Genomic DNA, 26,685 nt, shown 5'->3' with positions numbered 1-26,685 from the left:
GACATCTCTTTGGTCATTTCTGTAACAGCTTCTTTGGTCCTCACAGTAACAAGGTGAGGTCCCCCGCGCAGGCATTAGCATCACCCCATCCTACCGATGAGACAAGCCAAGTCCAGAGAGATTAAGAGACTTATTCAAAGTCACACAGCTCATCACCAGCAGAACTGGAGCTAGAACGCAGGTATGTCATCTCCTACTTGATCATCTCTCCACCTGGAGCATGGCGTACAGGGAGGATGGAGTCCGTGGCTGGATTTTCCTCTTTTGTCATTTCCCAGTGCCTGGGATCGCCACCACGGAAACCAAAAACAAGACACACGCCAAAAAATACATTTTGTATTTCCTCCCAATCTTTGAAAGAGTTGCACATCGTCAGGTAAACCTGAGCTTGTGGTAGAGAATTCCCACAACAGTCACACAGGAAACCAGAGAAACCAGCCAGACATGCTCGTGGGGCTGAGGGAGGGCCCAGTGACGTGACCGGCCCAACAGTCCGCAGATGAAAATCTTGGAGCTAGGAAGCTGGGCCACCTGGGTGCAAATCGTAGCTCTGCTCTCCACCAGCTGTGGAACCATGGGCCAGTCCTCTAAGAGTCTATCCCTTGGCTTCAACCAGAAATAGGAGAAACAAATGAACACACCTCACAGGGCTTGTGTGAGAACGAAATGGGGGAGAGTGCCATGTGGGTATCTGTCATTGGCATTTACGGAGGGGCTAGAGGAGGCTCAAAGACAGAAAACTGAGCGTGTCCAGTACAACCCCAAACCACCTCGGTATGTCTGTGCTTCACAAATACGAAATGCTCAACGGACCTCAATGGTCATCATGATTGTCTGACTATGAGAAAGAGCGTGGACCTGGCAGTCTATCTCAGGTTCCAGTCTTAGTTTGTCTACATAATAGATCTGTGACTTTAGGAAAGTGACTTAGATTCTGTAAATCTCGATTTCCTGATCTGTAAAACAGAGTAATGGTATCACCTTCCTGGAAGGGTTGTGTGGAGAATCAGATGACCCACGGCAAGTCACACACCTAGTAGGGCACTCAGACCACGGATGGAATCAGAGTCATGTGCAGCCCCCCAACCATCCCCAAATGATGGCAGTCTACGCTGTGTGCCATTCACACTGTTGCTTCTAGATCTCAACTAAAATATAGCGCAGACGTATGAGAACAGCTGAAGTAGAGAGATGAACTTCATCGAGTATTTTACGTTACTTATGGAGTAACGCTGGTCTACAGTGTCAGTTTCAAAGAAACAAAACTGAGCCCCGTCTATAAATAAGCTCTAGGTTGCTACAGACATGATCTGAACTCACAGCTCTAAAATAAAATATGATAAAATAAATCATGGCTTTCAGGGGAAAGGCTTTTTGAGAAATCATATGTTCTTGGCTCTAGGTTCCATGTATCATTTACATGGGCCAACTTCCAAGCCTTGCTAGAGATGGAGGTCACTGCTGCTTAAGCCAACCGCTGTAATGTGGCTGGAGTAGAAAAGTGGGACCCAGGTAGGAACCTGTCTGCCCCTTTCTAAGCAGCAAATCTTCTAAGAGAATGAGAGACTATAACAGAATCCAAAGGGACACCTCGCTGCTGTGTGCCAAGGGGAGGTGAACTAAAGTGCCATCTGACTAGAGATCTGGGTTAAGAATAGGTCGGTTCAAGAGCTAAGCATAGAATTAGTGATGTTGTTTTTGGTTTGAGAGTCTCAAGGTCATTTGAAATTATCTTTTATACTAACTATTTTTAAAGATATAATTGACATATAACATTGTGTAAGTTTAAGGTATACGATATGTTAGCTTGATACATTTATATATTGTAACATGAATACTATCATAACATTAATTAACACCTGGATCATGTCACCTATTTTGTGTGTGTGTGTGTGAACAATTAAGATCCACTCTCTTACCAACTCTCAAGTTTATGATACCGTATTGCTGACTATGATCACCATTTTGTAGATCAGCTCCCCAGAACTTCTACCTTATAGCTGGAAGTTTGTACCCTTTGACTAACGTCTCCCCATTTCCCCCAGCCCTGAATACCTTCCTTGAACCCACTCTGTTTCTCCGAGCTTGACTTTTTTTAGATTCCACATATAAGTGAAAGCATACAGTATCTATTTCTCTGTGTGACTTATCTCACCAAGGTGATGCCCTCAAGGCCCATCCACATTGTTGCAAATGGCAGGATTTCCTTCTTTCTCATGACTATATATATATATACACACACGCGCACACACACGCACATGTATCTGTACCACATATTCTTTATCTGTTCATCTACTGACAGACACTTACATTGTCAATTAAAATTATTCGTGTGTTATTGCTTAGTCAGCTGATTTCAAACGTTGCCTTCAACATGAAGCGACTGAAATCCCACAGCTGTCCCTTCTGGCAATATCGTCACCGTCGTTCTACCATTTTCTCTGCTGTGTTGTTTTCTTTTCCTCCCCTCCCCAGTCTGATGGACCTCATCCCAGCTGCTACGTAACAGCTGTTGAGTAAATATATGCCAAACAAAGGGACGGATGAACCCACGGCGGACAACTGTTGAGAGCTGTTTCTCTCAGCCCCCGAGACTGAAAATAAGGAAGCCTGACTCTAAGCTTTCCTGATAAGCAGCAGGGCCAGGAGTGGAGGAAGAACTCACACTCTGATCTCTGTGGCTCACACCTGGGTGAGTCCCAGGAGTGAGGGTACCATACGGCTCAGCTAACCTGACTCACATCTGAATAATTCTGACTGTCCTGGAGGAGGAGCCAGCATGTCCCTATAAATTTTCTGAACTGACAATAAGTGAGAAATGTTTGCGTTACTGCCTCAAGACTGGGGCTGGTATGAATTCCCAGTGCACAGCGCGCAGAGACCAAGGTCTTAATTAGCCTTCCCGGGCATCCGCCACCACGAGGCGCAGCGGCCAACGACGGATAACAACGCGTCTCATTTCCACAGCACCCTTCAAAACTTGGGGGCTCCCGTGGCTGCCAATTCCCCAACTGCTCATTCGGGCAAGCGTGGTGACCAGAAGTTAATAAGGGAAAGTCAGCCGAGGTTCTGCCAGAAACAGCATTGTGTTCGGCTGTGTTGGCAAATTAAGGGAGGAAAACAGTTTTAGAAACACAAAAGCTGTCCTCTGGGCTAGGTGACAAAATGAACATCCAAGGCCAATGGCTCAACGTCCGAGAATGAGTGTCAGCTCTACTCCACAGAACAGGCTATGTGAGGGTCAGGAAGACCGGCTTTGAGCTCTGCTCTTCCCCGATGAGCCACACACTCTTGGGAAGACCCCACTGCCTCTCTCTGCTCCTCCCGCACCCCCGTCAGGCTTGAATGAAATAGTCTGTATTTTCTCTTTGTGAATGTCAACCTAAAAGCCACACACGAGAGGAAGAATCTCATTCTGCCAAGACTTGATATGTTCATCATTGGCTCTGCGCCTTGGTTTCTTGATTCAACTGTGTTGATAATGCCCTTCACTAAAGACATTTTTGTTGAACGACTGAAATGTGGGAATGACATTTACCACAGCTCGTCTGTGCCAAGACGGCGGCAACAAAGCCTCCCATCCGCGTACTCTTGCAATGTGACCTTGCCGCTCTCCCTCAAGAGGCAGGATCCACGTCTCCACCTTTGGTCTGGGCCAGGACTGCCCTGATCAATAGAATATGGCACAGTGTGGGGTCAGTTTGAAGAATAGCCTTGTCACCCCTGGTGGCTTTAGCTGATTGCTTCTTAGAAGCCAGACACCACATGAGAAGTACACCCGCCCACCAGAGAACACGCCTGTGAGAGACCCAGCCACAGGGAGAGGCCCTGAAAGACAAGATGCCAGGTGAAGGGAGAGAGAAACCTGAGAGCACTGAGCCGCCAGCCATGTGAGTAAGAGGCCATCTTGGGAGTGGACCCTCCAGCCCCAGCTGCCTCCATGTGGATCAGAAAGGAACTGCACTGCTGAACCTTGCCCAGAATCCACAAAAGCAAGAGCAAAATAAATGGTGGTTTTAAGCTCCCAGGAGGAGCTTAAGAGGCTCCTGGTGCAGAGCCCAACAAGGGGCTCGATCTCACAATCCTGAGACCATGACCCAAGCCCAAATCAAGAGTCTGACGCGGCTTAACTGACTGGGCCAATTGCATGCCCCGATGATGAATTTCATAGAAATAGATCTGTTCTTAAAAGCATTTGCTGAAAATGAACACAAATTGACATATACAATTATTTTCAAATCTTCTGCGTTTACATTTACTGAATGGGGAAGAATCACTCAGTCCCGTGTCAACGCAAGTACCTTCAGGCTTAGCATCAGCCTAAGTACCCTCTCCTTCTGGAAAACCATTTGAGCCACCCAGGGTAGGACTTAGTCAGCCAGGGTAGGACTTAGCACTGAGAGCAATGCATTGAATTGGCCTGTTTGTGGTCTACCTCTCGAAACAGGGAACATATCTATTCCTCTTTGTGTAGGAATAGTAAAAAATGGCTAATGCATAAAGAATGCTTCTTAAGCGCCAGGGATGGTTCTAGGTACTTGACACATATCTTAGGTCAACCCAATGTTTACCCCACTTGGTGCGAGGTGGCCACTAGTATAATCCTCACTCTACAGAAGAGGAAACCGAGGTACAGAGAGGTAGAGCATCGTTGCCAAGTTCGCCCAGCTAGTCAACAGAGAGTCCGGTTTTAGAGCCACTCAGTCTGGGTCCAAAATCCCAGATGTTCTTAATCACGTCTCATACAGCTGCTCCTTTAGCCTTGTGTTCTCAGTGAACGTGTTTGATGCAATGAAGGCATCGACAGCAGAAATCCAATCCAACCTTTTCATACAGATCAGGATTTCTGGAAGAAAAACTTGTGCCACATGAATAAAAGTCAATTAGGAGAACTATACACAGACACAGAATCCTGCACTAACGCTAAGTAATGATCACGAATTTGCTACACAGACCAGAAATAAATCCGAAAGGGTAGATACTCCCTACCTCTTCCTGTTTATCTATTCGTGCTAATCTAGTCAGTAGCCGCTAATATAATTACTTCATGAAAATCTATGCTACTAGGAAGCAAGGGAGGACACAGATAAATAGAGCTCATAGAGGAATATTGGAATTTCACGTTCATTCATCACCCACTTCAGAAAGCTCTTCCACCAGACCCACAATCGGACTGATCTACACCATCTCCATCCCCCTATCTCCCCCGTTCTGGGGCAGGTTGTAATGCAAGAGTAAGCAGACAAGCAGGGCTTACAGAAAATCCAGCACCTGGTTAAAAAAATCCCCCAGCAGCTGACAACTGCTTGCACATGGGCCCTAACAGAGCAGGCAAGAGCCGTGCATCAAAGCCAAGGCCACGGCCCTGCAGAGGATGTGTGGCAAGGATGCTTTGGTCAGGTTTCAAACTTTTTAGTGTTACCCCTCGAAGTGCTGTCGGTACGCCAGCCACAGCAGCATCTGGGAGCCTAACAGGAACACAGTCCCTTGTCTCTCAACACCTAGATCTGAAGCTGCTAACATGGGCAGGGAAGTTTGAAAGCAGTGCAAAGTGTGGACCACATGAGTCTGGAGGGCGGTGAAAAGAAAGGGGGTGGGGGTCTGTCCTCAAGCTATATGACCTTGCAGTGCCCTCCCCCAAACTCATCTCTGGCATCTCTGATCCCTCCGCCCAGAACTCCTGGGCAGACTCAAGGTTACCCTTATAGCTTAGGGAGCCAGTAATAGACAGTGGGTAGGCCTGACATTTCCTTGGACTTCCAGCTCAAAAGCATCTGAGTTGAGTCCTTCCGCCAGTTACTAGCTGTGTGATAAATTCTATGACCTGTTTGAAGCATTGGTTTCTTATCTATAATCTCAGGAAATAAACAGCAGGGAAACAGCCTGAGAGTACCCGTGCACCTAGCAGAGGCCGAGCGTGTGTTTGAAGAAGGGGGCCCAGCAGCCTGTCTCCAGCCCTGGAGAGTACTCAGGGGCCAGTTCTGCTTTCTTGCCTTCTCCAGCTCTGAAGATCGATCAGATGGCACTAACCCATCTGCAGATGCCAGAGGTCAGGACTGCTTCGTTTCATCTTAAAATTTCTCTGAACCAGAGTGACTTCTGAGAGGATCCCACATTCATTTCCCAGAAGAAGAAGCTGAAAGGGGGTGAATTAAGTGCCTGGAATAAAATCGTCTTTTTTACCCAGGTCCTTTACACTGGATTTCAGAGCAGAAGGTTCTAGAGGCAGTTCTAAATATCCTGGAAATGATCTGTTATCATTTGGGGTTATCCAAGGCCCAGGAGACCCCTTGAGTGCCATCTCTACCACGAGCTTATTGTGTGACCCCAGGGAAGTTATTTACTCAACTTTTCTGAGAACGACTTTTTTTCGCCTATAAAGGAGGCCCTCTGGATCATCTCCAGGGCCAGTCACTTGCAGCCGTAAGCAATTCAATGATTCTGACTGAAAGGTGGTCTCTGCCCATTTCTTTAAGATGTAATTTTTGGTATTGTCCACAAGGTGGCAGCACCCCTCCTTTACAGAAGTCCAGGCAGAGCAACACAAAGGATGAGAAAGAACTCTAAAGAAAGTAGCACCCATTTTTCAAAGGATTAAGTTTTCTACAATTTAACTAAAACATTTCATTTTAGTTTTGATCACTATCATCAAGAGTTTGGTTGGCAATGTGCTACATACCATTAGGGAAGGATAGTTTTATGGGGCTAAGTTTGGATTTTAAGGTATTTTGGTAGGATGAGCGAAGGTCAGACAGGAAATTAATGGGAATTTAGAAATGCAAGGTACCTGACAGCTCAAACAGCACAAGGGGTTGCCTTCTTGAAAAACGAAGCACAAGAGGCAATTATCTACCAAACGTTCATATACACAGAAATTTTAAAGGGTGCCTGGGTGGCTCAGGTCATGGTCCTGGAGTCCCGGGATGGAGTCCCACAAGGGGCTCCCTGCTCATCTGCTTCTCCCTCTGCCCCTCCCACTGCTTGTGCTCACTCTCTCTCGCAAATAAGTAAATAAAATCTTAAAAAAAAAAAACCACAACATTTTCACATGGAAGAGTAACACAAAAGAGACAAAGAAATGATTGGAGAAAAAATATTTGAGATTACAATAATGAATAAAATTTGGAATTTAAAACGCACAGAAATGAAACAATGTGGTACCCTGAACTAGACATGGGAACAGAAAAAGGACATTTGAAGACAAACTAGTAACATCAGAATGAAGTGTTTAGTTAATTGTTTTGTGCTCCTATTAACTTCTCAGTTTGGACAAATACACTATGGTTGCGTAAGACAGGACACTAGGGGAAGTGGGGTGAGGGAGATCTGGGAACTCTCTGTACTACCTCTGCAACTGTTCTGTATTTTTAAAATTATTCCTAAATATAAATTTTTTCTAAAACTTTCAGAGTGGGCACCTGGGTGGCTCAGTTGTTAGGCATGTGCCTTTGGCTCAGGTCATGATCCCAGGGCCCTGGGATCAAGCCCCGCATCGGGCTCCCTTCTTGGCAGGAAGCCTGCTTCTCCCTCTCCCATTCACCCTGCTTGTATTCCCCCTCTCTCTCTGTTTCTCTCTGTCAAATAAATAAATAAACTTTTTTAAAAAGATAAATAAAACTTTTATAGAATAAAACTGTTCCACAGAAAGCAGCCAAGAATGAAAAGAAACAGTTTCATAAAGCAACGTCTCATCTTGATAATTTCAGGAGACACTTAGAGGAGGACCCAGCTCAGGTGCCATGAAACTAGGCTGAATACATTAAAATGACAAAGCCTAGAATAAAGCGGTGGTGAACAAAGAGGTGTATCCTAGGACATTACTGGGGGAATTATACGCAGTGGGATCTTCTCTGTAAAGCACTTATTGCCATAAGCTGACAGCCTCTGACCCGAGAGTACCTGTTTCAGCGACCTATACCAAAGCAATAATTTTGAAGGAAAACATCACCTAGTCTTATGAAGTTGTAGCTCTGCTCTGTAGCACTAGAAGTTGCTCCTACAGCGGCTGTGTGCCGAGACGGGTTATGGCGCTATTCATTAAATGTGATCTTATATCAGCGGAGTTAAGAACGGTAAATCTGAGAACTGCAGAAAGGAAGATATGAAATGTTTTTTTAAAGATTTTATTTATTTAGTTATTTGAGAGAAAGAGAGAGAGCGAGTGAGTGTGCACACGAGTATAAATGGGGGGAGGAACAGAGGGAGAGGGACGAACAGACCCCGCTAAGTGTGGAGTCCGGGAGTGGGGGCTTGATCCCATGACCCTGATTATCATGACCTGAGCCGAAATCATGAGTCAGACACTCAGCCTACTGAGCCAGCCAGGTGTGCCCCTGAAATAATTTTTAAAGAACTCACGACATGTAGTATCCTGGATTGGGTCCAGCAACCCCCCCAAAAAAACAAAACAAAACAAAACAAAACCAAAAAATGGCATTAGTGAGAGAAAAAAAAAAAAAAAAAGAAAAACTGAATGAGGTCTATAGTTAATAATATGGTATCAGTAGTTGTTAATTTTCATCATGGTACTATGATAATGAAGATGTTATTAGGGAAAGCTAGGTGAAGGAGGTACCTGGGAAGTTGAACTCTGTGCCTCTTATGTAAATCTAGAATCATTTTAAAATTAAGAAAAAAAATGAACACCTCAGAATTATACACAAACGCACAACCATTACCATCAACTAAAATAATAATTATTGGACAAAGAATTAGGTGGGCTCAAAAAACATTTCCAGAGTTTTAAAAGTACTTTGCTCTTTGAGACGGGTTGGGGGGGGTGCTTGTGTGTGTGTGTGTGTGTGTGTGCACGTGTGCATGTGTGGTCATTTTATGTTGCCATTGTTTATTTAGAGGTTCCACTGAACAACTTGATTGTCAAGGTGCCCAGACTCACAGTGGCTGGAGAGGGTTTGCAACACGCACATCCTGATAGCCTGAAAATGATTTTGATTTTTTTTTAGCATGTAAATTTCACTTAGGAAGAAAGACGTTTAGGAAGTAATCCGTCCTTAGGGACTATATTTATAATTCCGTGGCACATGAAATTATTTTTTTTCCCTAAAGAAAGGATACTTCCTGCTTATCTTGGGGGGCACTCCGTTTTCTAGTTTTTGGCTGGTTGAACGCATGTGCAGGATTATCTAAAGCAATAACAACTTCTACAAAAGAACTTCAACATCTAGAAAATCTAAGTCTTTGCCACTTCTCCCTTCTCAGGTGCCCTAGGTAACCTTAAACAGGCATGAAGGGGACAGGTGGCAAAGAACAGAGTGTATGTCTGTTTTGGGGGGGACTTCTCCAAAGTGACTTCAGTGAAGTCAGTACCAAACTCATACACTTTTTCAACATTGGTAAAGAATGACTTTGTTTAGGGCCACCGGATTTTTTTTTTTTAAACGATTTTATTTATCTATCAGGCAGAGAGGGAGAAGCAGGCCCCCTGCTGAGCAGAGAGCCCGATGTGGGGCTCCATCCCAGGACCCTGGGATCATGACCTGAGCCAAAGGCAGAGGCTTTAACCCACTGAGCCACCCAGGCGCCCCGCCAATCTGATCTTTTCTGACTTTTGTCTGTTGTCCCAGTAGAGACAGATGCACTGATCATTCCTTTACTTTTTCTGTGCCTTTAAAAAAAAAAACAACAACACATTTGTTCTTAAAAGTTTTCAAAGACCTTACCTAAAACAGGGTAGGATATAAGATAAATAATACAATACATGTCCTTTCTTATTGAGAACTCGGTCCAGCTCCAGTAACGTATGGCAACACGGAACCTCCTTACCAACACGAACAAATTCATAGTAAGTGTTGGAACAGACACGTGGGCACTAGCAAGAGGCAGAAAGAGAATTCTGTGAACAGGACCACTGGGAGGTAAAAAGAGGGCGCACAGCTCGGGTCATATTTCAACCAGGTCTCCTGTTCCTGGTACCAATTCCACCTCCCCTCCTGCCTGGCCCTCCCCGCCCACTTGTCAGTGTCAAGAACCCCCTCACTCCCCAGCCCTTCTCCCCTCTGCCTCCAGCCTCTGCTGATAACCCTTGTAAAACACCTGGGCACAAACCAAATGATTCCCAGCTCGCCTTCCTATTCTACTGCATCTGCTCCCTGCCATAAAACTTGTCTTTAAAGGCCAGTATGTTAGCGGCAGCCCAAGGACCTGCTCAGAACGCCCCTGGCTTGGGGGTGGCCTTCATCGTATGAAGCTGTGCTGAGCCTGTAGCTGAGCGAGCGGACTAGGAGCGGCTCCCCTGCGAGCCCGAATGCTCACAGCCCTGATGGCAGCATGGCTGCTTCTCGTCAAGGAGTCAAGGTTTTGAAACTGCAGTGTTTCCCCACTGAACTACTACTAAGGGAGCTTACTGGCTCTTTTATTCACAGACACAGATCTGCTTTAGGAATGAAAAAAAATATCGAGGACCGGCTACATAATTGGCAAATGGAAATGTAATACTCAGAATGAAAATGCAGAGCCCCTGATCAAAGGCAGGGGGGAAAATGCCAGAAAAAGGGCTGAAACGAAATTGCTGCCTTTCCTGGTTTGTCTCTTCACTCATCATGGTGTGTTTTCCTTGGTATTCAAAGTCATGCTCTCTTGGGCACGGGACACCTGCAGGATAAGTGCAGACTCTCACAAGTGCCCACCCCACAGACCAACACCTTCTGGGTTCCCCACGCTGCGAGTTGCTGGACCGATGCGCCCGCACCCTGGCCAGGAATGGGGAAACTGAGTCAGGCGTCCCCCTTTCCCATGAACCCATCTCCCCTACCCCGAGGCGCAGCAGATAGGTGACCCTCCAGTATACCCCAACTTCTGTGCCAGAACACACCACGTACACAGACTAGCGGTGGGCAGGGCCTCACCCCCACTGAACTGCCCCCCTCCCCGCGGGGAACACATTGCTGTGCTATCAGCCTGGGCTGGGTAGGCCACCACTTTGCCCTTTTCAAGATGTCACGGGAAGCATGTGTGCCCAGAGCCAACTCTCCCCATGCTCCCAGTGAGGCCCCTACTGGGGTGGAAGTTGGTAGCAATTGCTGGGTGGAGGCAGCGATGAGGCTGTGTGGCAGGGCCTGAGGGGCTGAGGAGAAGGGGAACAAGCAGTCAAGGACCTCTCAGGGAGGTAGGAAGGTGGCAGAACTATTCCCAAACCAAGGGTCCAAGTCCCTGGTGCATCACCCCATTGGACGTCACTTACAAAAACAGGAATCCAAAGATGAGAGAATTTAGAACTTCAAGATGGCGCCCACACCGCATGAAAGCCCGGGCCTAGGACCCTGTGCGAGGACAGTGGCCACATGCCCATGTGGGCCTTGCTGGACCCCCGCCAGGAGTCCAGAAGGAAGAGCGCACTCACATTTTCCATCATAAATCAGGCCTGGGTTCAGGAGACAGAGGGTTCTGGAACAGGTGGGCCTGAGGAGCCTTGAACCACCTGCCGACCGCCCCTCCCAGGACTCTGTAAGGCTGCCGAAGCCCACTCTCTTGAACAATAATTCTGACTTATTACATGGTGCAAAGAACTGGCATAGTGTGATACGGGCACAGTCTTGATGATCATGGAAATCCTCCCAAACCTCACTTGGCCTAGGGACGTATTTCAGGTGTTGGAGAGCTTAGGAATGAGAGCGGATTGAGGATTCATTGCTTCATCCGTGGCTCTGGGTTGACAGTTGATGAAAACCGAGCCATTTCGAAAGTCATTACTTCAACGCAAGAATATAACCTGGCCACTAAAAACTCGTTTCTTACAAACCTTGGCTTCTGGGTCGCTATTGATGCTGCAAGAATCATCCTCCTCAGCATGTGGGGCATGTCTGGAAAGAAGAACAGAAAGCCGGACTGAGAATTCTCCCGGAAACTCCAGCCGCACGAAACCAGCCACGACGGCGGGGTCCTTTGCACGCCCTACCTGAGTTTCAAAGATGCATAGCGGAGTGTTGCTCCTTCAAACTCTTTTAAACTGGGGTCCGGGTTAACTGTGGCCGCGTGCAAATCCTAGGGGGAAAACAGATGCCCTGTTAATGGAGAAAAGGGGGAAGGGCTCCCGACGGGGGCATCAAATATCAAAGGGGAGAAAAGTTCTCTGGGCAAGAGGCAGAGAGTAGGTGTGAGCTTAGGCAGATAAAGGGCATGCAAGGGCTGCTGGATGCTGGCTCGGTGCAAGCCCCAGGTTCTTACAAGACAGGAAACCCGGGGCAATCAGCTTGAAGTCATTCGCAACAGGACACATAAAAATAAATAAATAAATAAATAAATAAAGGCAACATGTGTGTGAGCTGGGCGTCCCTCCTAGCAAGCCCCATCACTGCGTCCCTGCCGAAGGGATGATATTCATGAGGAAGAAAAAGATACAGCCACAGCCATGCAGAAAGGACAAAATATCGAATGATCTAGAATCTGACAATATACTTGCCTTCCAAATGTCACTATTAATCTTTCCCCCATTCAGAACAGCAAAATCACTCCATGGCTGTTTCTAGACATGTAATTATTCACATAGGAAAAAGCACATTGATTTAAAAGAAAAAAAAAATTAAAGAAAAAAAAGGAAAAAAAAAAAAACACAAGACACTGTTGTTAGCATTGATATCCACAGGACAGGTTAGGGAACAAATTCACTCTACCGGCAACTGGTTAGCTCACTCTAGATCTAGGTTATCACCTGAGGCCTAGGGCGGGGAGGAGAGTGATGGCGCTCACGTTACTTACCACGGAAATGACTGACCATTGCTAGCGGTCAGTGTTAGATCTTCTAAACGTGGCCTTAAGCACACAATATGTTTTCTGGGATTAAATGCCTCGTGGACCTAATACCACGGGAACCTTCTCCTCTCCCGGTAACCCAACAGAACCATCTTCTGGAGATGGGGGTGGAATCCGGGATGGTAACTGTCCCTGGGAGGATCTGAACACTGGGGAATGTCCCCAGTCAAGGGCATAAAAACCGGAGGCTCACATTATTTTCATGTAGAAGAAAAAAGGACAAGGACAGGGCAGGAGAGCTGGTAAGGAACACAGCTTTGAGGTCAGCGCCTGCTGAGATTTAACTGACCCGAGACAGCTCGCCACAGTCTAATGTAAATTCTTCCAATTCGTAACAAGCTCTGCTTCCTTGTTACACACAAGCTTCTGCACAAATTGGTGCTTGATCATGAATGATTCTGTCAACAGAATCCCAGAACAAAGCGCGGAGCCTTGCCTTGTTGGGAGACAGCTCGGAATAGATCTTTGCATCTCAACAACCTCTCTATTGCCCTCAGACAACAGGCAATGTGGTTGGGTTGGTTTGTTTTTTTTTCTTTCCCTTTCTACCACAGTGAGTGAATATCCAAATATTTTTCATGTAACAATTGGGGAAATAAATGAAGCGAACAAAACCCAGGGACATCGTTATGAATGCGTTCCACTGATGTGTCAGGACAATCACCTCTTTTCTCGGCTAATAAATCACCAACGGATACCTTGCTCAAGTCGCTTTTCAGCTAAAGCGCTTTGAGAATCAGACGGCAATAGTGACCCATGATTCCTGCTCACGACATTACTGTAATTCGGAAACCCACTCAGAACAGGGCAGCGAAGTTTAAATGTGCCAAGTGTTGAGAGATGTGATCGTTTAACTGGGCGGGACGCGAGGAACGCGGAGCCCCTTGTCACTGGCACCACCGCCCGGCGGGCGTCACTGTCACTTTCTTTTTTCGACTAAACACCTGAACTGCAGTTTTCTGAAATAAAGTGGAACTTACACCACTGTATCTACTTTTTAAGAAATAATCTCTTTTATTGAGCAAAAGGAGCAGGAAAGCTGCCTAGCCCGCCACCTCTATCCTTACTCTATCCCCCAAAGTGGTGCTCAGATTTCACTGACAGGAAAATTCATCACATAGGAGAGTCTTATTAGCCCAGGAGACCTGTGAGCCCCTTGAAATCAGGGTGGGGTTTTGCACATGTACGTTTTCCTGGGGAGAGGATCCCCCACTCTTCTGTTTCCAGAGGGGCGGGTGACCAAGGAAGGTTTAGAATCCCCCTTGTAGGGGGTCTCATGATAAGGACCTAAAATCGCAAGAATTTTAAGCTAGAATTAATTTCTTTCTTTCTTTCTTTCTTTCTTTCTTTCTTTCTTTTTTTTTTTTTTTTAAAGGACAATAAGCCTATTTGATTCCAAATCATCATCACAGTATACATGTGAGCAGTATTTGTTTTTTCATTGAAGCTGAATGTCGAAAAAGGTTACCAGGTGATGAATTAGTAAGACTCCAGGTAATTATGTTCTTGAAGAGAAATTAAAAAAAAAAAAAAAAAAAAAAAAAAGAGTGGGTGTTTGACAAGAGGAATCTGAAATCAAATTATCCTCAACAGACACTGTGTGGGGACAGAAAGAGTATTTTTCAAAACAAGTATTCAGGAAAGCTTTCAGCATTTAATTAAAATAGTTCTCTGTATGCATGTATGGTTAAAAAAAATTTTTTTTAAATGTATTTACTCTTTGGATGTTGGGTCCCTGTAATGTAAAAGTTGATTATAATTCTAAAATTCTATGAATCCAGCTCTTATGCTACGGAGACATGAGTCAGCTGGCAAACTTCCAACAATCACCTCTTACAGATTTAAATAAAATAAAGGTCGCATACGCCAATTATTCAAAAGCTAAAATAACATGGGGGCTCTTAAAGAAACCCTTTAGTACAAAACTCAAGTAAGGACTAACAGAACCTATGTTATGATTAGGACAAAAGACCCTTTCCCCTCCTATATCTACAAGCACTCATTTTTCGAAATTTTCTCCCCTATAGAAGTGACCATAATTTTTCTTTTCTTTTTTTAAATTAAGGGCAACAAAAGACAACAACAATCTGTCTTGAGTTTTAAGAACCACACATTCTATACATCTAATTTTTTTTAAAGAAGAGAGAATACAACATTTTAGCTAATCTTTTTTTTTAAAGACACCCGGAAGAGACTGTTTGGTTCTACCGAAAGTCTGCATGGCGTGAGTGAGAGATGAATGAAGAGATGAGAAAAAGAGAAAGACAGTGACAGAGGGAAAGGCGGGTGGGCACTGCGCCTCTGGAAGGACAAGGACGTCGGACAGGGACAAAGCTAGTCAAGGAAGAACAGAGACCGTGTTCCATTACCAGTAAGTTTCCAACTGATAATCTCTGAGGCAATGCAGCTAAATCTTTGCACCATGGAATGTTCTTGAGCCAGAGTTACAGGTAGGGACATAGTCTCCTGGTGCTTTTCTTGACCTTGACCGGGTGAAGCTCCCCTCCTCCTGACCAAAGTGATCACACTGAGTTCTGGGAAAGCCCTGAAGCCTTAGCAACTCAAAGGCGGTAGCGTCCCTGGGGACTGACCTATCTCCTGGGGCATGGTGTCTATCATGACCCTTCATGACCTTTCAGCATGGTGCCTTTCATGACCTCACAGTGAATCTGTGTGACGGTGGACCCACTAAGGGAATCCAATTGAATAACCTTGACTTTTTTTTCATCCTTATTTCTCTCCTGGGATCTCAGAAAGCAATTCTTCAATCATAGGAAAATGATGCATTGTCATTCTACTGGAAGAAAGAGAACACTGGAGTGGACAACGTCAACACCATAGTCTTGAGGATGCGGTCCGAGGGGATGAGAAAGGTTCTAAGAAGCAGTATCAGAATGTAACCTGGGGAGCAAGCATGGAAGGTGAGCCTGCTGTGAACCAGGCAGAGAGGAAAGCAAAAGAACATTCCCTAGTGACTTTGACGGAAGCTGCAATCATCACCTCCACGTGCGTGGGCTTCAGAAGTTCTGCCGCAAAGCCCGGATTCAAATCCTGCCTCTGCTCTCACCTGCTCTGTGACCTCAGTTCCTTGTCTAGGAAACAGTGCTACGGAGACCTCACCAACAGAGTGTGGACAAACAGATCGACAGCATGAGCCCTTAACATAGGGACTGCCTGCCCGGAGTCCCAGACATGGCCGTTCCCCTATCTGCTCTCTCTTTCCAGGGAGGGAAAAAAAAAGGCGGCCATTGGTAAGAATGAAAAACAGGTACCTACAGACTATAAAGTGTTATGAATCATGCTTCTTAACCCACTGAGCCACCCAGGCGCCCCTTGAATCATGCTTCTTGATCGTCTTCTTGAGACCTAAGTCTCAGTACGTGTGGCCTTGATGATAAATGGCAGAGCCTGGAACGTTGGGACGTTAAGGAACAGGCCAGGCGATGTGAAAGAGCATTGACCATAGATGTGTCCACCTTTTCAGACTTCTTAAAATGCTTTCTGTGTTTTGTTGGATGCAGCACTATCAGAAGAACAGAGCTGTGGTGTGTCATGCAAACATAACCCAGAGAAGTTTAAAAAAAAAATCAAACTAGTAAACAGATTGACAAATACGTGTGCAATTAAATTCATCTTTGTGGGCGCTTGGGTGGCTCAGTGGGTTAAAGCCTCTGCCTTCGGCTCAGGTCATGATCCCAAGGTCCTGGGTTCGAGCCCCATATTGGGTTCTCTGCTCGGCAGGGAGCCTGCTTCCTCTTCTCTCACTCTCTACCTGCTTCTCTGCCTACTTGTGATCTCTGTCTGTCAAATAAATAAAAATTTTAAAAATCTTAAAAAAAAAAAAAATTCATCTTTGTGAGCCAAAGGATGGTCAGGAGTGGACCTGGGGCTCCAGTGCTGGCTTTGCTGCTACAGCAAGTCAACTAAGAACTCGTCCAGCCATGAACCTGGTTTATTCCTTCATTCAGCTTCACCAGGTACTGGACGCAGTGCCAGGTGTGGGGGACACAAGATGAGGGGGGACAGATCCTCACATCCACCCCAAGGAGGGAGACCGACATGCTGCAAGTAATAATACTATAAAAAGACATCACGTTCACAGACCTGTACCCCTAGGGGTAATAATACATTATATGTTAATTTAAAAAAAAAAAAGACATCATCAGATAAAGGGCTTTCTAAGCGGAGGAATGGGAGCAGTAATTCCTAGGAGAAGCTGGGCTGAGTCGGAAGGGGCAGTGACATACAAACAAAGACGAGGAGATTAGAGGACCAGCTCTTGCACTCTCTTTATGTAGAATCACCTGGAAAGTTTATGATAAACGCAGATTTCCAGGTCCCACACCTAGAAAGTCCAGCTCAGTGGCCTCGGGGAGGGACCAAGGAATCAAAATATTCTACAAGCCTCAGAGGTCACCTTGGCCACTGTCCTTGGCTCACAGGCTGAGAATCGCTGCCAACAGCATTCACTAGGCCCTTCTAGAAGGTTCTCTGCAGTCATGATTGAGTCAAGAGTTTAGTAAAAAGATGACAGAATAGCTCCTTTATGTTTTCATCTTATTTCTAAATTTATATGAAATTCCACAGGTTCTAACATAATACATGGAATTTTCCCTCCTAGGGAGTTAGCGGCTCAGGGCCCTGACAGACCCCGGGAATGTCGCAGCGAGAATGGAGTGTTCTGAGAAACAATCCCACCTCCGCTCACTTCAGACGCACTTTCTCCTCCATACTTCTCCTCTTTAGGAACCAGGAATCCCTTCAGTTGGAAACACTATAAGGCAAGACTTGCCTATAGGCCAACAGTGATTCATAAAAATACTTTGTATGGCTCCTTTTTTCTAAAATTCGACATCCAAGTAATTTGGAACAAGTCAATTGACTGGAGGCACCGGGGGTCGGGGAGATCACTGTGGGCCCAATTTCAATAGCAAATGCTTCCTGGCTAGTTTATAAACTTTAGAAAATACTCCTGGCATACACAGAGGAGACATTACCCATTATTAGCACTTCCCCAGTGAACTCTGGAATGTGAAATGTAAAAATTTTAAACTGTAAGGAAGCTTTCAGTATTAAACTTTTGTGAAGCAGAATCAACAGATTTGGCACTTACTTGAGTTCCCCCCCAACCCAACAAAAAAGCTTGGGGCGGGGATGGGGGAAGCTAAATAAAATATGGATTTCTAACCTGACATATTACAAGTTTCTTCTCGTCCTTAACATTTTGCTTTCTCTCAAGGTTCCAAATTAGTATGAAATAGATTCCATTAAGGGATCAAAGAAACGGTGTCAGAGAAATCATCATTTCTCTTCTACTGTCATTAGCACCTGAGACAATGTTATTAAGAGAAGTCGTTTTCTAGAAGGCTCTGCATAGGACACTGCCGACCCTAGGGTTGAGATGAAAAGCTGTGACTCTCACCAGTCCCTCCCCTCTCCCCGCCCCCTCCAAAGGAACTGTGAAGCCTGGGGCGGGGGCCAGGTCTGCAGACCTTCACTGAAGCTTCATTCCACCACCAGTAGGTGTGTGACCTAGGGCAAGCTTCGCCTCTCAGTCTTGGTGTGGTCAAATTCACAAAGCAAATGACAAGGGCAGTACCAGAAGCGCAGGGTTCTACTGGGAGTTGTGAGATGGGGCATGAGCTTGGCACCATCAACACTTCATTACCCTTGGTGCCTTTGGCTTAATATCGAGTCAGCGTCTACACGTCCTGGGTATACAGCAGGCTGGGTCTCTCCCCTGCTCTCCCTCCTCTTCTACCTGCTCACCTTTGCTTCTAGGATTTGCTTCTAGGATTTTAACATACTGCCTTATAAATGTGCACGGTTCTTGGATGTAATGGTCTTATGTATGGGGGAAAATAGTGTATGAAGTGAAAAATCAAAAAGCTGATGGGAAGCATATTCCATTGGTCTACTGGATAGGAGCGGAGCATGTGTTCTCTCTCTGAAGCTTAAAACGACACATGCTTTCACAAAGTTCCTTGGAGGGAGAAGGTCAACACGATGGCATGGTCAAGAGCAGAAGAGAGGCATGAGAAGCGCAGCAAGGTAGAAACTCACATAGAACCGGGACACAGCATCCAAGGCCAAGAACTAGACCCACGCCCCCTCCTACCCCAGCTGCACGGTTGCAGCACTCAGAGCTTTAGTTAACTCTTTCCTTAAATAAGGAACATATTAGCTGTCCTCTCTGTCTTGAAGGGAACAAGTGAGAGGGCATTTGTGAAAATACACTGAAAGCCACAACAAGGACGCTGAGTGCTGTGGATACTTTAAGGGAACACTGAACTCTAAGAGAGGAAGCAGGAAGCAAGGGCCGTGGGACAAAGTCTGAGTCTGGGAAGGGGCCCTGAGAGGCCGCCAGGATGGGAATGGGAAGCGGGTGTAGAGAAGGGGAAAGAATAGGCCCGTGTGGGATCAGAAGGAAGCTCAGGGATTAGCAGTGGACTGTGCTACCTGACCATCCTTCCCCAGGGCCAGCTGCCCACCTGTGATGCACACTTCCCAAAATTTTCTGCAGAAAACATGGCAGCAAAACCCTGCCACATTTATCGAAGAAATAAAAATCCAGCGTCCCATAAACCTTGGGCTGCCCTCCTTGGACTTGATCACACCCATGCCTTGGCCTCAGGAGACAGGCTTTAAGGAGAACTTCATTTCTTCTACCTGCAGAGGACAAAAGTTGCTGGGACAAAAGTGACATCTCAAAGAGAGCCTCATCTCACTTCTGGGACACTGAGAAAGCACAGTGGGCCAGAACAAGGGAACAAGTGAGAGAGCGAAGCTCAGGGAGAACAAATGTGGTCTAGGATCCGGGAGCATTTGGAATCTCTGAGTTCTGGACCCAGTGGTATCACTGGTCACCGACCTGTCTGCACCTCAGTTTCTCTGTCTGTAATGTATGGATACTGGGGATCAGCTGGCCCTCTCCTGTCCTCGTATGGCCGTAGGGCACCCAGGTGAAGATGGATAAAGGTCGTAACAGGGGAACAAAGCCCTGGAACAGAGAAAGAAAATCTGATGCCAAAAGAAAAGATGTACAGGTGAGAAAGAGAGACGGTGTCTGCTCCTTAGGGAGAGCAGAGGTTGTATCCTGTCTGGCTCGGCTTCTGGGAGGCACTCGGTGGTCCGGGGAGAAAGGCCAGGACACAATTAGGCTGGGAAGGGAGGAGGACTACCTCTCATGCAAGCGCCTTGAGGTTTATCTTAGTCCCCAGCACACCTAACGCAAGGTGAATAACTGATGGAATTTGCTTGGCAAAGAGCAACATGAGACTTCAATAAAAAGTTACCAGGGCCCCCCAGTGATAAGCAACAAAGTCCCACATGGTTCAGTAGTGTGGAAGCACGTGCCTGATGATCTCACTCAAGGGCCAACCAACTGAGGCCCTTGTCTTGCACGGAGGGAATAGCTCACCCCAACCTGTCACTCGAAAGATCGAAAATCTGAGGCCCCGACTGGGGAAGGGAGGTGCTGAAGCCCGTACTAGCAGGAACGCACTTGGAATGTGGGTCTTACTACCTCCCAGAGGAGAGCAAGTCTGTAAGCCCAGATGTGAGAAACAAGATACCGTCTACTTCCAAAGCCAGGAAGCGTAAGAATGGTCGTGAGGACATGGAGGCGCTCTGCTGGGGAGGGACTGGTTCGGATACCCTCCAAAGCCTCAAGGTCAGAAGAACGAAAGGCTGTGGTCAGACAGGCTGTGTGTTAGGGCTCTAACTGCTTTTCTGGAAAAAGCCATTGCTTAACTGTAACCTTTTCCAAAGGCCACGCTCTTGAATATTTTGTCGCCAGGATTCACCAAGGTTCACCCCAAGAATCTCTGTATTAGGAAATACCACAGTGCAATTATTTTTTTCATGCCTCAATTCTTTGTTTAAACATCACGTTTCCTCCTTGGGGACAGCAGAAATTTATGTTGCTATTTATGTCTAAAATCATGTCACTTCTGCTAAATAAACAGATCCTTATAAAAAAAATTAGAAATTATGCATGGAAGGGCTCTCCAGGGTGATTCTTATAGACTCCACTTCCATGTAGTCAAATGGACCCAAGATATACAGTAATTATAACACGTCTGGCCAAGGGACCTTCTTCCGTGTGTAAATATTTTATTGGAGCAGCAGCCAGCAAAGGCACCTGCAGAGCAAAGTGTCAGTTCAGTGAGCTCTAGGGAATCTTAACCACTTCTCATTAATCAGCCTCCCTTACTTTCTCGACCTACAATGCTGTTTTCCAGAGCCCAAAAGCCACGAAAAAAATGAAGACATCCCTGAGCGATGGTCATTACCGCTATTTACGCTAAGAGGAAGCATTTTGGGGTCTCAAATGCAGGATGTATGATAATCAAAAAACTTACCTCGATGGCCTGCTAGGGCAGAAGCAACAAGTCTAAAGAGAAATCACACAAGTCACAGCCACCCTACTAAGCTGTTAAAAAGATAGTCCATTTTACCTCGTGCTCTGGGGTGGGAGATGACGTTACAGAACTAAGTGACCCTTTCCTAGAACCGTGACGGTCGCCTGGGATGGAGACGGGGCGTTCCCACTGAGTCGTCCCTGTTGGTATGTGCCAATAGTAGGTCCCAGCAATGTCGTTGATTCTCTTCCAGCCGGGCGGCAAATCTGGATCGGTCTGAAAGGAGTGATCACTCCATATATCTGCTGAGAAATGGAAAACAAGAGGGTTTTCTTAAAAGAGGAAACAATGACAGTGTTGCATTTTCGGCACTAGTAGTCTGGAGAGTTCCACAGGCAGGTATGCCCATAGCACTAACGAGAACTGAAGCCATCCTGCGGACCCGAAGTATGATAAAGGGAACCATATGGAAAGAAATGAAGACTGACCCTTGAGAATACAGACATAAAGAACCCATGACCTCATCATCTTCCAGCTTCAAGAACCCTGTGGGGCACCTGGGTAGCTCAGTGGGTTAAACTTCTGCCTACAGCTCAAGTCATGATCCCAGGGTCCTGGGATCGAGCCCCGCATCGGGCTCTCTGCTCAGCAGGGAGCCTGCTTCCCCCTCTCCCTTTGCCTCCCTCTCTGCCTACTTGTGATTTCTCTCCCTGTGTGTCAAATAAATAAATTCTTAAAAAAAAAAAAAAAAAAAAAAAAGAACCCTAGGAACCAGTTAAAGCTCCATTAGCCAAAATCAACTACCCAAGCAAAATTTGCAAGGTTACACACAAAATCCCCTGACTCCTCTATAAATCAGTAAGACTTACTGGTTGGCATCTTACACCATTCTCAGCAATGAGCATAACTTTCATTTTTTTTTTTAAAACTGCTTTCTGTAAACGAGTACTGTATTTATATCTTCCTTGGCTTCCACAACTCCTCCCATTTGACGGTAAACATCTACAAAGCAGCAATGTCTTTTGTAATGCTCTAGAATTCTAAATTGCACCCAGAAGATTCCTAAGGAAGGCAGACGGAGAAGCCTTGGAATTCAAGACTAGTAACATAAATACAGGAAGGAGGGTAGGTGTGGACAATAGAGAAGGGTGGGGATTGTGGCAAACTGGAAAGCAGGCGCAAATTCCAAGGTGTTCAAATTCAAAAAAATAATGTTTTAAACACTGTGGAGTCTTAGTTGGGGGGGTGGGTGGGAATAAAATACAGGTGCTGGGCAATCCCTGGCCTGTTTCAATATTTTATCAGTTTACTAAATACTTATGTGCTTTTCAGAATCTCATTTTGGCCTTTTTGAGTTGAATATGAGATGAATTGAAGAGAAAAGAGGAGAGGCAAAGAAATAGAGAAGGAGGCGTGCCTGGGTGGCGCAGTGGTTTAAGCTACTGCCTTTGGCTCAGGTCATAATCTCAGGGTCCTTCGATGGAGCCCCACATCAGGCTCTCTGCATAGTGGGGAGCCTGCTTACCCCGCTCTGTCTCTGCCTGCCTCTCTGCCTACTTGTGATCTCTGTCATATAAACACAATCTTTAAAAAAAAAAAAAAAAGAAGTAGCGGAGGAAACCCACAGAGACAGAGGCATGGTGGGGAAATCGCAGGCAGCTGTATCAACCTAGGCACGTAGGGAGGAAAACTTAAGAAACCTGTGTTTCAATCTGGGGATCACTTTTTTCTATGGATCGGGCCCTTTTCCAGTGGGGCCGTGGGCAAGAGCCAGGGGCTCGTCTCAGTAATTCAAGAGAGAAGCACGTGGGCCTCGCTCTGCGCAAAGCTCCCTGCATCACGTGGGCAGCGCAAGGAGGGGAGAAGGAACCAAACAAAGAGACTGATTAAGACTAAGGGCACAGATGTGCATTCATGCGCCTGTCTGGCATCCCAGCGTTCACGTTTCTCATTTAAATCTGCCGGAGGCCAATCTGCCACTCGTCTCAAATTATGATGGAAAGTTCCCCTCCCCCGACAGGAAATTAAGCATAATTAAATAATTTCAACTTACCCCAAATTTTCAGAAACCACTTGAAACAAACATGCATACACAACTTTGTCCTGTCTCCTTTTTAGGGGGTTGTTTTGGCTTTTCGCATCTCAACGGGGGCAGGAAAAATAAAATACATGGGTGTCCGGATTAAGAGGGGGAAAATCCTACCAAGGGTATTTCCTTGTCCCATACTAGTGGCTTATGGAGCCAAGCTGTAGGACTTGAACGGACATAAAGAGGATGCTAGGTATCATTTCGATGGTTTTTGAGATCCAAGGGCCTGAGTTTTATACATTTATCCCAGTTGTCTCTACAGCTGGGATATGAGCATGTATCAGAATATGAAATCATGTCAGACCAAGGACAGAAACCAAAATCTCTGCTGAGATTTTGTTGGAATAAAAATTAAAAGGGAATTTATTGTTGCTAAAAACTGATTAATAGTGACATGATTATGATGGAGAAAGTGAGGTCGGCACATCTACAATAATATTAACAGTTTCAGAAACATTTACAGAACTCCTTCTGCATCAGCCCACATTGGGTTTTAAGGGATATAAGTCCTGTGAGGGCAAAGAGACATTGTATCTGTCTGTACATCATCATATTCCCAATACCTAGCATGGCAAGTGTTCAGTGAGTTGGATGGATGGTGGACGGATGGAAGAATAAACAAGGAAGGAGGAATGAATGAATGAATGAATGAATGAATGAATGAAATCTTTGAATGATGGGACCTGGATCTTAGCAAAAGCAGAATTCTGAAGAAATCAGTTCTGTGCGATTCCACAAAACAGAGCAATTTCACAACCCCCAGGAAGAGCAATGTCTACTTCACCTTGATGGTGTATGTGAATTTCTTATGGATAAAAGGAAATGTAATATGAAAAACTGGAAAGAGTCCTGGGCTGGTGGCCAAGAGACTTTGAGTTGAGACTCTGGTTTTATGTATTTTTTTTTAATTGATAGGTTCCACAGGGAATAGTAAGAATATGCCTTCAGTCTCATTACAGTTCATTCTGTTTAACCTAAATACCCGCCCTATTTCCTTTGTTTTCCTACATTAAATTATGTACAGATTTAAATAAGTACGTTGGACCTTACTCAACAGGTTCGTGGTTTTCAACTGTTATCATCAAATTGGGAGTAAGACCGTGGTGCAGGCAGGCAGGATTCCAGGCCCTTCCAGACCCTTCTGACCACAATAGCACGATTTCTATTTGTTTCCAATACTGGTCTTGTATGTACAATTTTCCTTGAAAACAGGGATGAGGTTTATTATTATTGTTATTGTTTAAAATAAAGTTTGAAACCATAGCTAAAGCAAAAGTACAGTGAGGCCAAGACAGCTAAATCTTAAGAAGCCACTTCTGTCAAAAGATAATTCAAAATACTGCAAAGCCGCTTAAAACAGCTGTCCTCATACGAGTACCACAGTGCATACGGCATGAAGAAGGGCCTGCAGACTCAATCGATACAGGAAAGATCTATAAACACCAGGTGGTAAAAGGAGAAAGTTCCAACCCCTTTTGATTCTCATAAAACTACTTAGTGAAGCTTTGCTGATGGCCAAGGAGCTGAGGTTGCAGAAAGGAAATGATGTCTGATGGTCTCATTGCCCTTCTGATCTCAGAAGTTTCTTCAAATTGCGTTGTCTGTCATGCCCTGCTTCCTGACAGGTCTGCCCGGAGTTCTGAAGTCACAGTATTCTTAGTTTTCCGTGGGAATATCCTAAAGGACTTCCATCCTAGAGAACTCTTCTTTTTGGGTGAGCCACTGTGGAACAAGATCCAGTCAGCACTGGACGCAAATCATGGGATTTCACCCCAGTCATCCAACCTCAGGACTAGAACGCAGACCGATTCTGTTGGTGCAGAAGGGGGTTACTTAAGGAAAGACTACAGGAGAGTTAAAACGGAGAGCTCTCTAGAAAGCCTGGAGAGTATTTTTAAATACTCCGGTAAAACTAGACATGAGGGGACTCAGCAAAGACTCTGAATATAGTGTTGCACCGTTGGCACAGCAGCCGAGTGTGAACTCAGTATGGGGCCTCGGTATTTCAGCTCCGCCACTGGTTGTCTGAAAGATCTCCACCAAGTTACTCAATCTCTCTGGGCTTCCTTATCTGGAAAATGGGGGTCAAAACGGTATCTACCACATCACTGGGTATTGTGTAAAACACTCAGAAGAAAGGTTGACGTAGAATAGGCATATTTACCGCATAAATGTTCACCATTAGGGGTGCCTGGGAGGCTCAGGTATTTAAGTGTCCAACTCTTGGTTTCGGCTCAGGTCATGATCTCGGGGGCGTGGGATCGAGCCCAATACTGGGCTCTGTGATCAGTGAGGAGTCTGCCTGAGATTCTCTCTTTCTCTCTCTGGCCTTCTCCCGCCCCTAGCTCTTTCTCTCTCAAATAAGTATTTTTAAAAAATGTTCACTGTTATTGCTATTATTTTTCTTTAAAGATTATTTACTTATTTGACAGAGAGAGAGAACATGAGCAGTGGGAGTGGGAGAGGGAGAAGCAGGCTTCCCACCCAAAAGGGAGCCCGATGTGGGACTCAATCCCAGGACCCTGGGATCATGACGTGAGCTGAAGGCAGACACCTAAGGAATGAGCCACCCAGGTGCCCCTATTATTGCTATTATTATTAGATATCATCATAGGTCTCTGAAACCAACAATGTAATATATTAAGTTTATTAAACCCACCATAAAAAGTATTTTCTATGTCCAAAGAAAAATGCTCACGATGGAATTTATGGGATTATGTGATTATCATGGTTCAAAGAATAAAGATAAAAGAAGATAATCTGAAGGTCACTCTTTCTCTGGAGAAGAAGGTCCACCAGACTCCCTTAGGAGGACTGGGCTCTAAGGACCCGAGGAGGTCAGGTCAGACCGGGTTCTAGATTCTACCTACTCTACCTTGCGGGGCTTCTCCCCTGGCTGGCCGTGGCTCGGCCAACACCTTCCTTTCTTCCAATGTCTGTCTCTCAATTAACGTGTAAGAAAAAACCAAATATTTCATAATTTAAAAAGTAAAGACTCATGTCCCCTGTCATCTCCTTTAAAGCAGATTTGTGGGACACCCGCGTGGCTCAGTCAGTTAAGCTTCTGCCTTCGGCTAAGGTCATGATTTTGGGATTCTGGAACTGAGCCCAGAATCTGGCTCCCTGCTTAGCAGGGAGTCCGTTTCTCTCCTTCTGCTCCTCTCTCCCGCTCATGCTCCCTCTCTCTCTCTCACCGAAATAAATGAATAAAATCTATCTATCTATCTATCTATCTATCTATCTATATAAAGCAGATGTGCTCAACTTTTCCTAGGTTTCTCTCAAATACAAACCAACCCCAGAGGAATAAAGTTGCCTTGTTTTTGTCTGATTCCTGAGTATTTTCTCCCACTGTGGGTCTAGGGCCTTCATTACAAAAAAAAAAAAAAAAAAAAAAAAAGTCCCTTACCCATAAAGTAAAGCACACCTTCACCTACGCTACCACATTTAATGCTCATTCACGCC

The 26,685-nt window shown here is 45.5% G+C and overlaps 1 protein-coding gene across 12 annotated transcripts in view; it reads right to left on the bottom strand.

Moving 5' to 3' along the window:
* The window catches only part of APBB2 (amyloid beta precursor protein binding family B member 2), a 368,905-nt gene that overhangs the window by 92,997 nt on the left and 249,223 nt on the right, over positions 1-26,685 (bottom strand). For 9 of the 12 annotated variants that reach the window (XM_059162904.1, XM_059162883.1, XM_059162840.1 and 6 more), the window contains 4 exons: positions 21,228-21,436; positions 12,419-12,481; positions 11,915-12,000; positions 11,759-11,819 (listed from right to left, as the gene is read on the bottom strand). In XM_059162904.1, coding sequence (XP_059018887.1) covers positions 11,759-11,819; positions 11,915-12,000; positions 12,419-12,481; positions 21,228-21,436 — 419 coding nt within the window. The remainder of the gene's footprint in view (positions 1-11,758; positions 11,820-11,914; positions 12,001-12,418; positions 12,482-21,227; positions 21,437-26,685) is intronic. The other 3 variants (XM_059162875.1, XM_059162941.1, XM_059162932.1) reach the window with 3 other exon arrangements.

Source organism: Mustela lutreola, chromosome 1, assembly GCF_030435805.1.
Source record: "Mustela lutreola isolate mMusLut2 chromosome 1, mMusLut2.pri, whole genome shotgun sequence".
NCBI lineage: Eukaryota > Metazoa > Chordata > Mammalia > Carnivora > Mustelidae > Mustela > Mustela lutreola.
The sequence above is the reverse complement of the archived record's forward strand: the minus strand, read 5'-3'. Positions and strand labels throughout refer to the sequence as shown.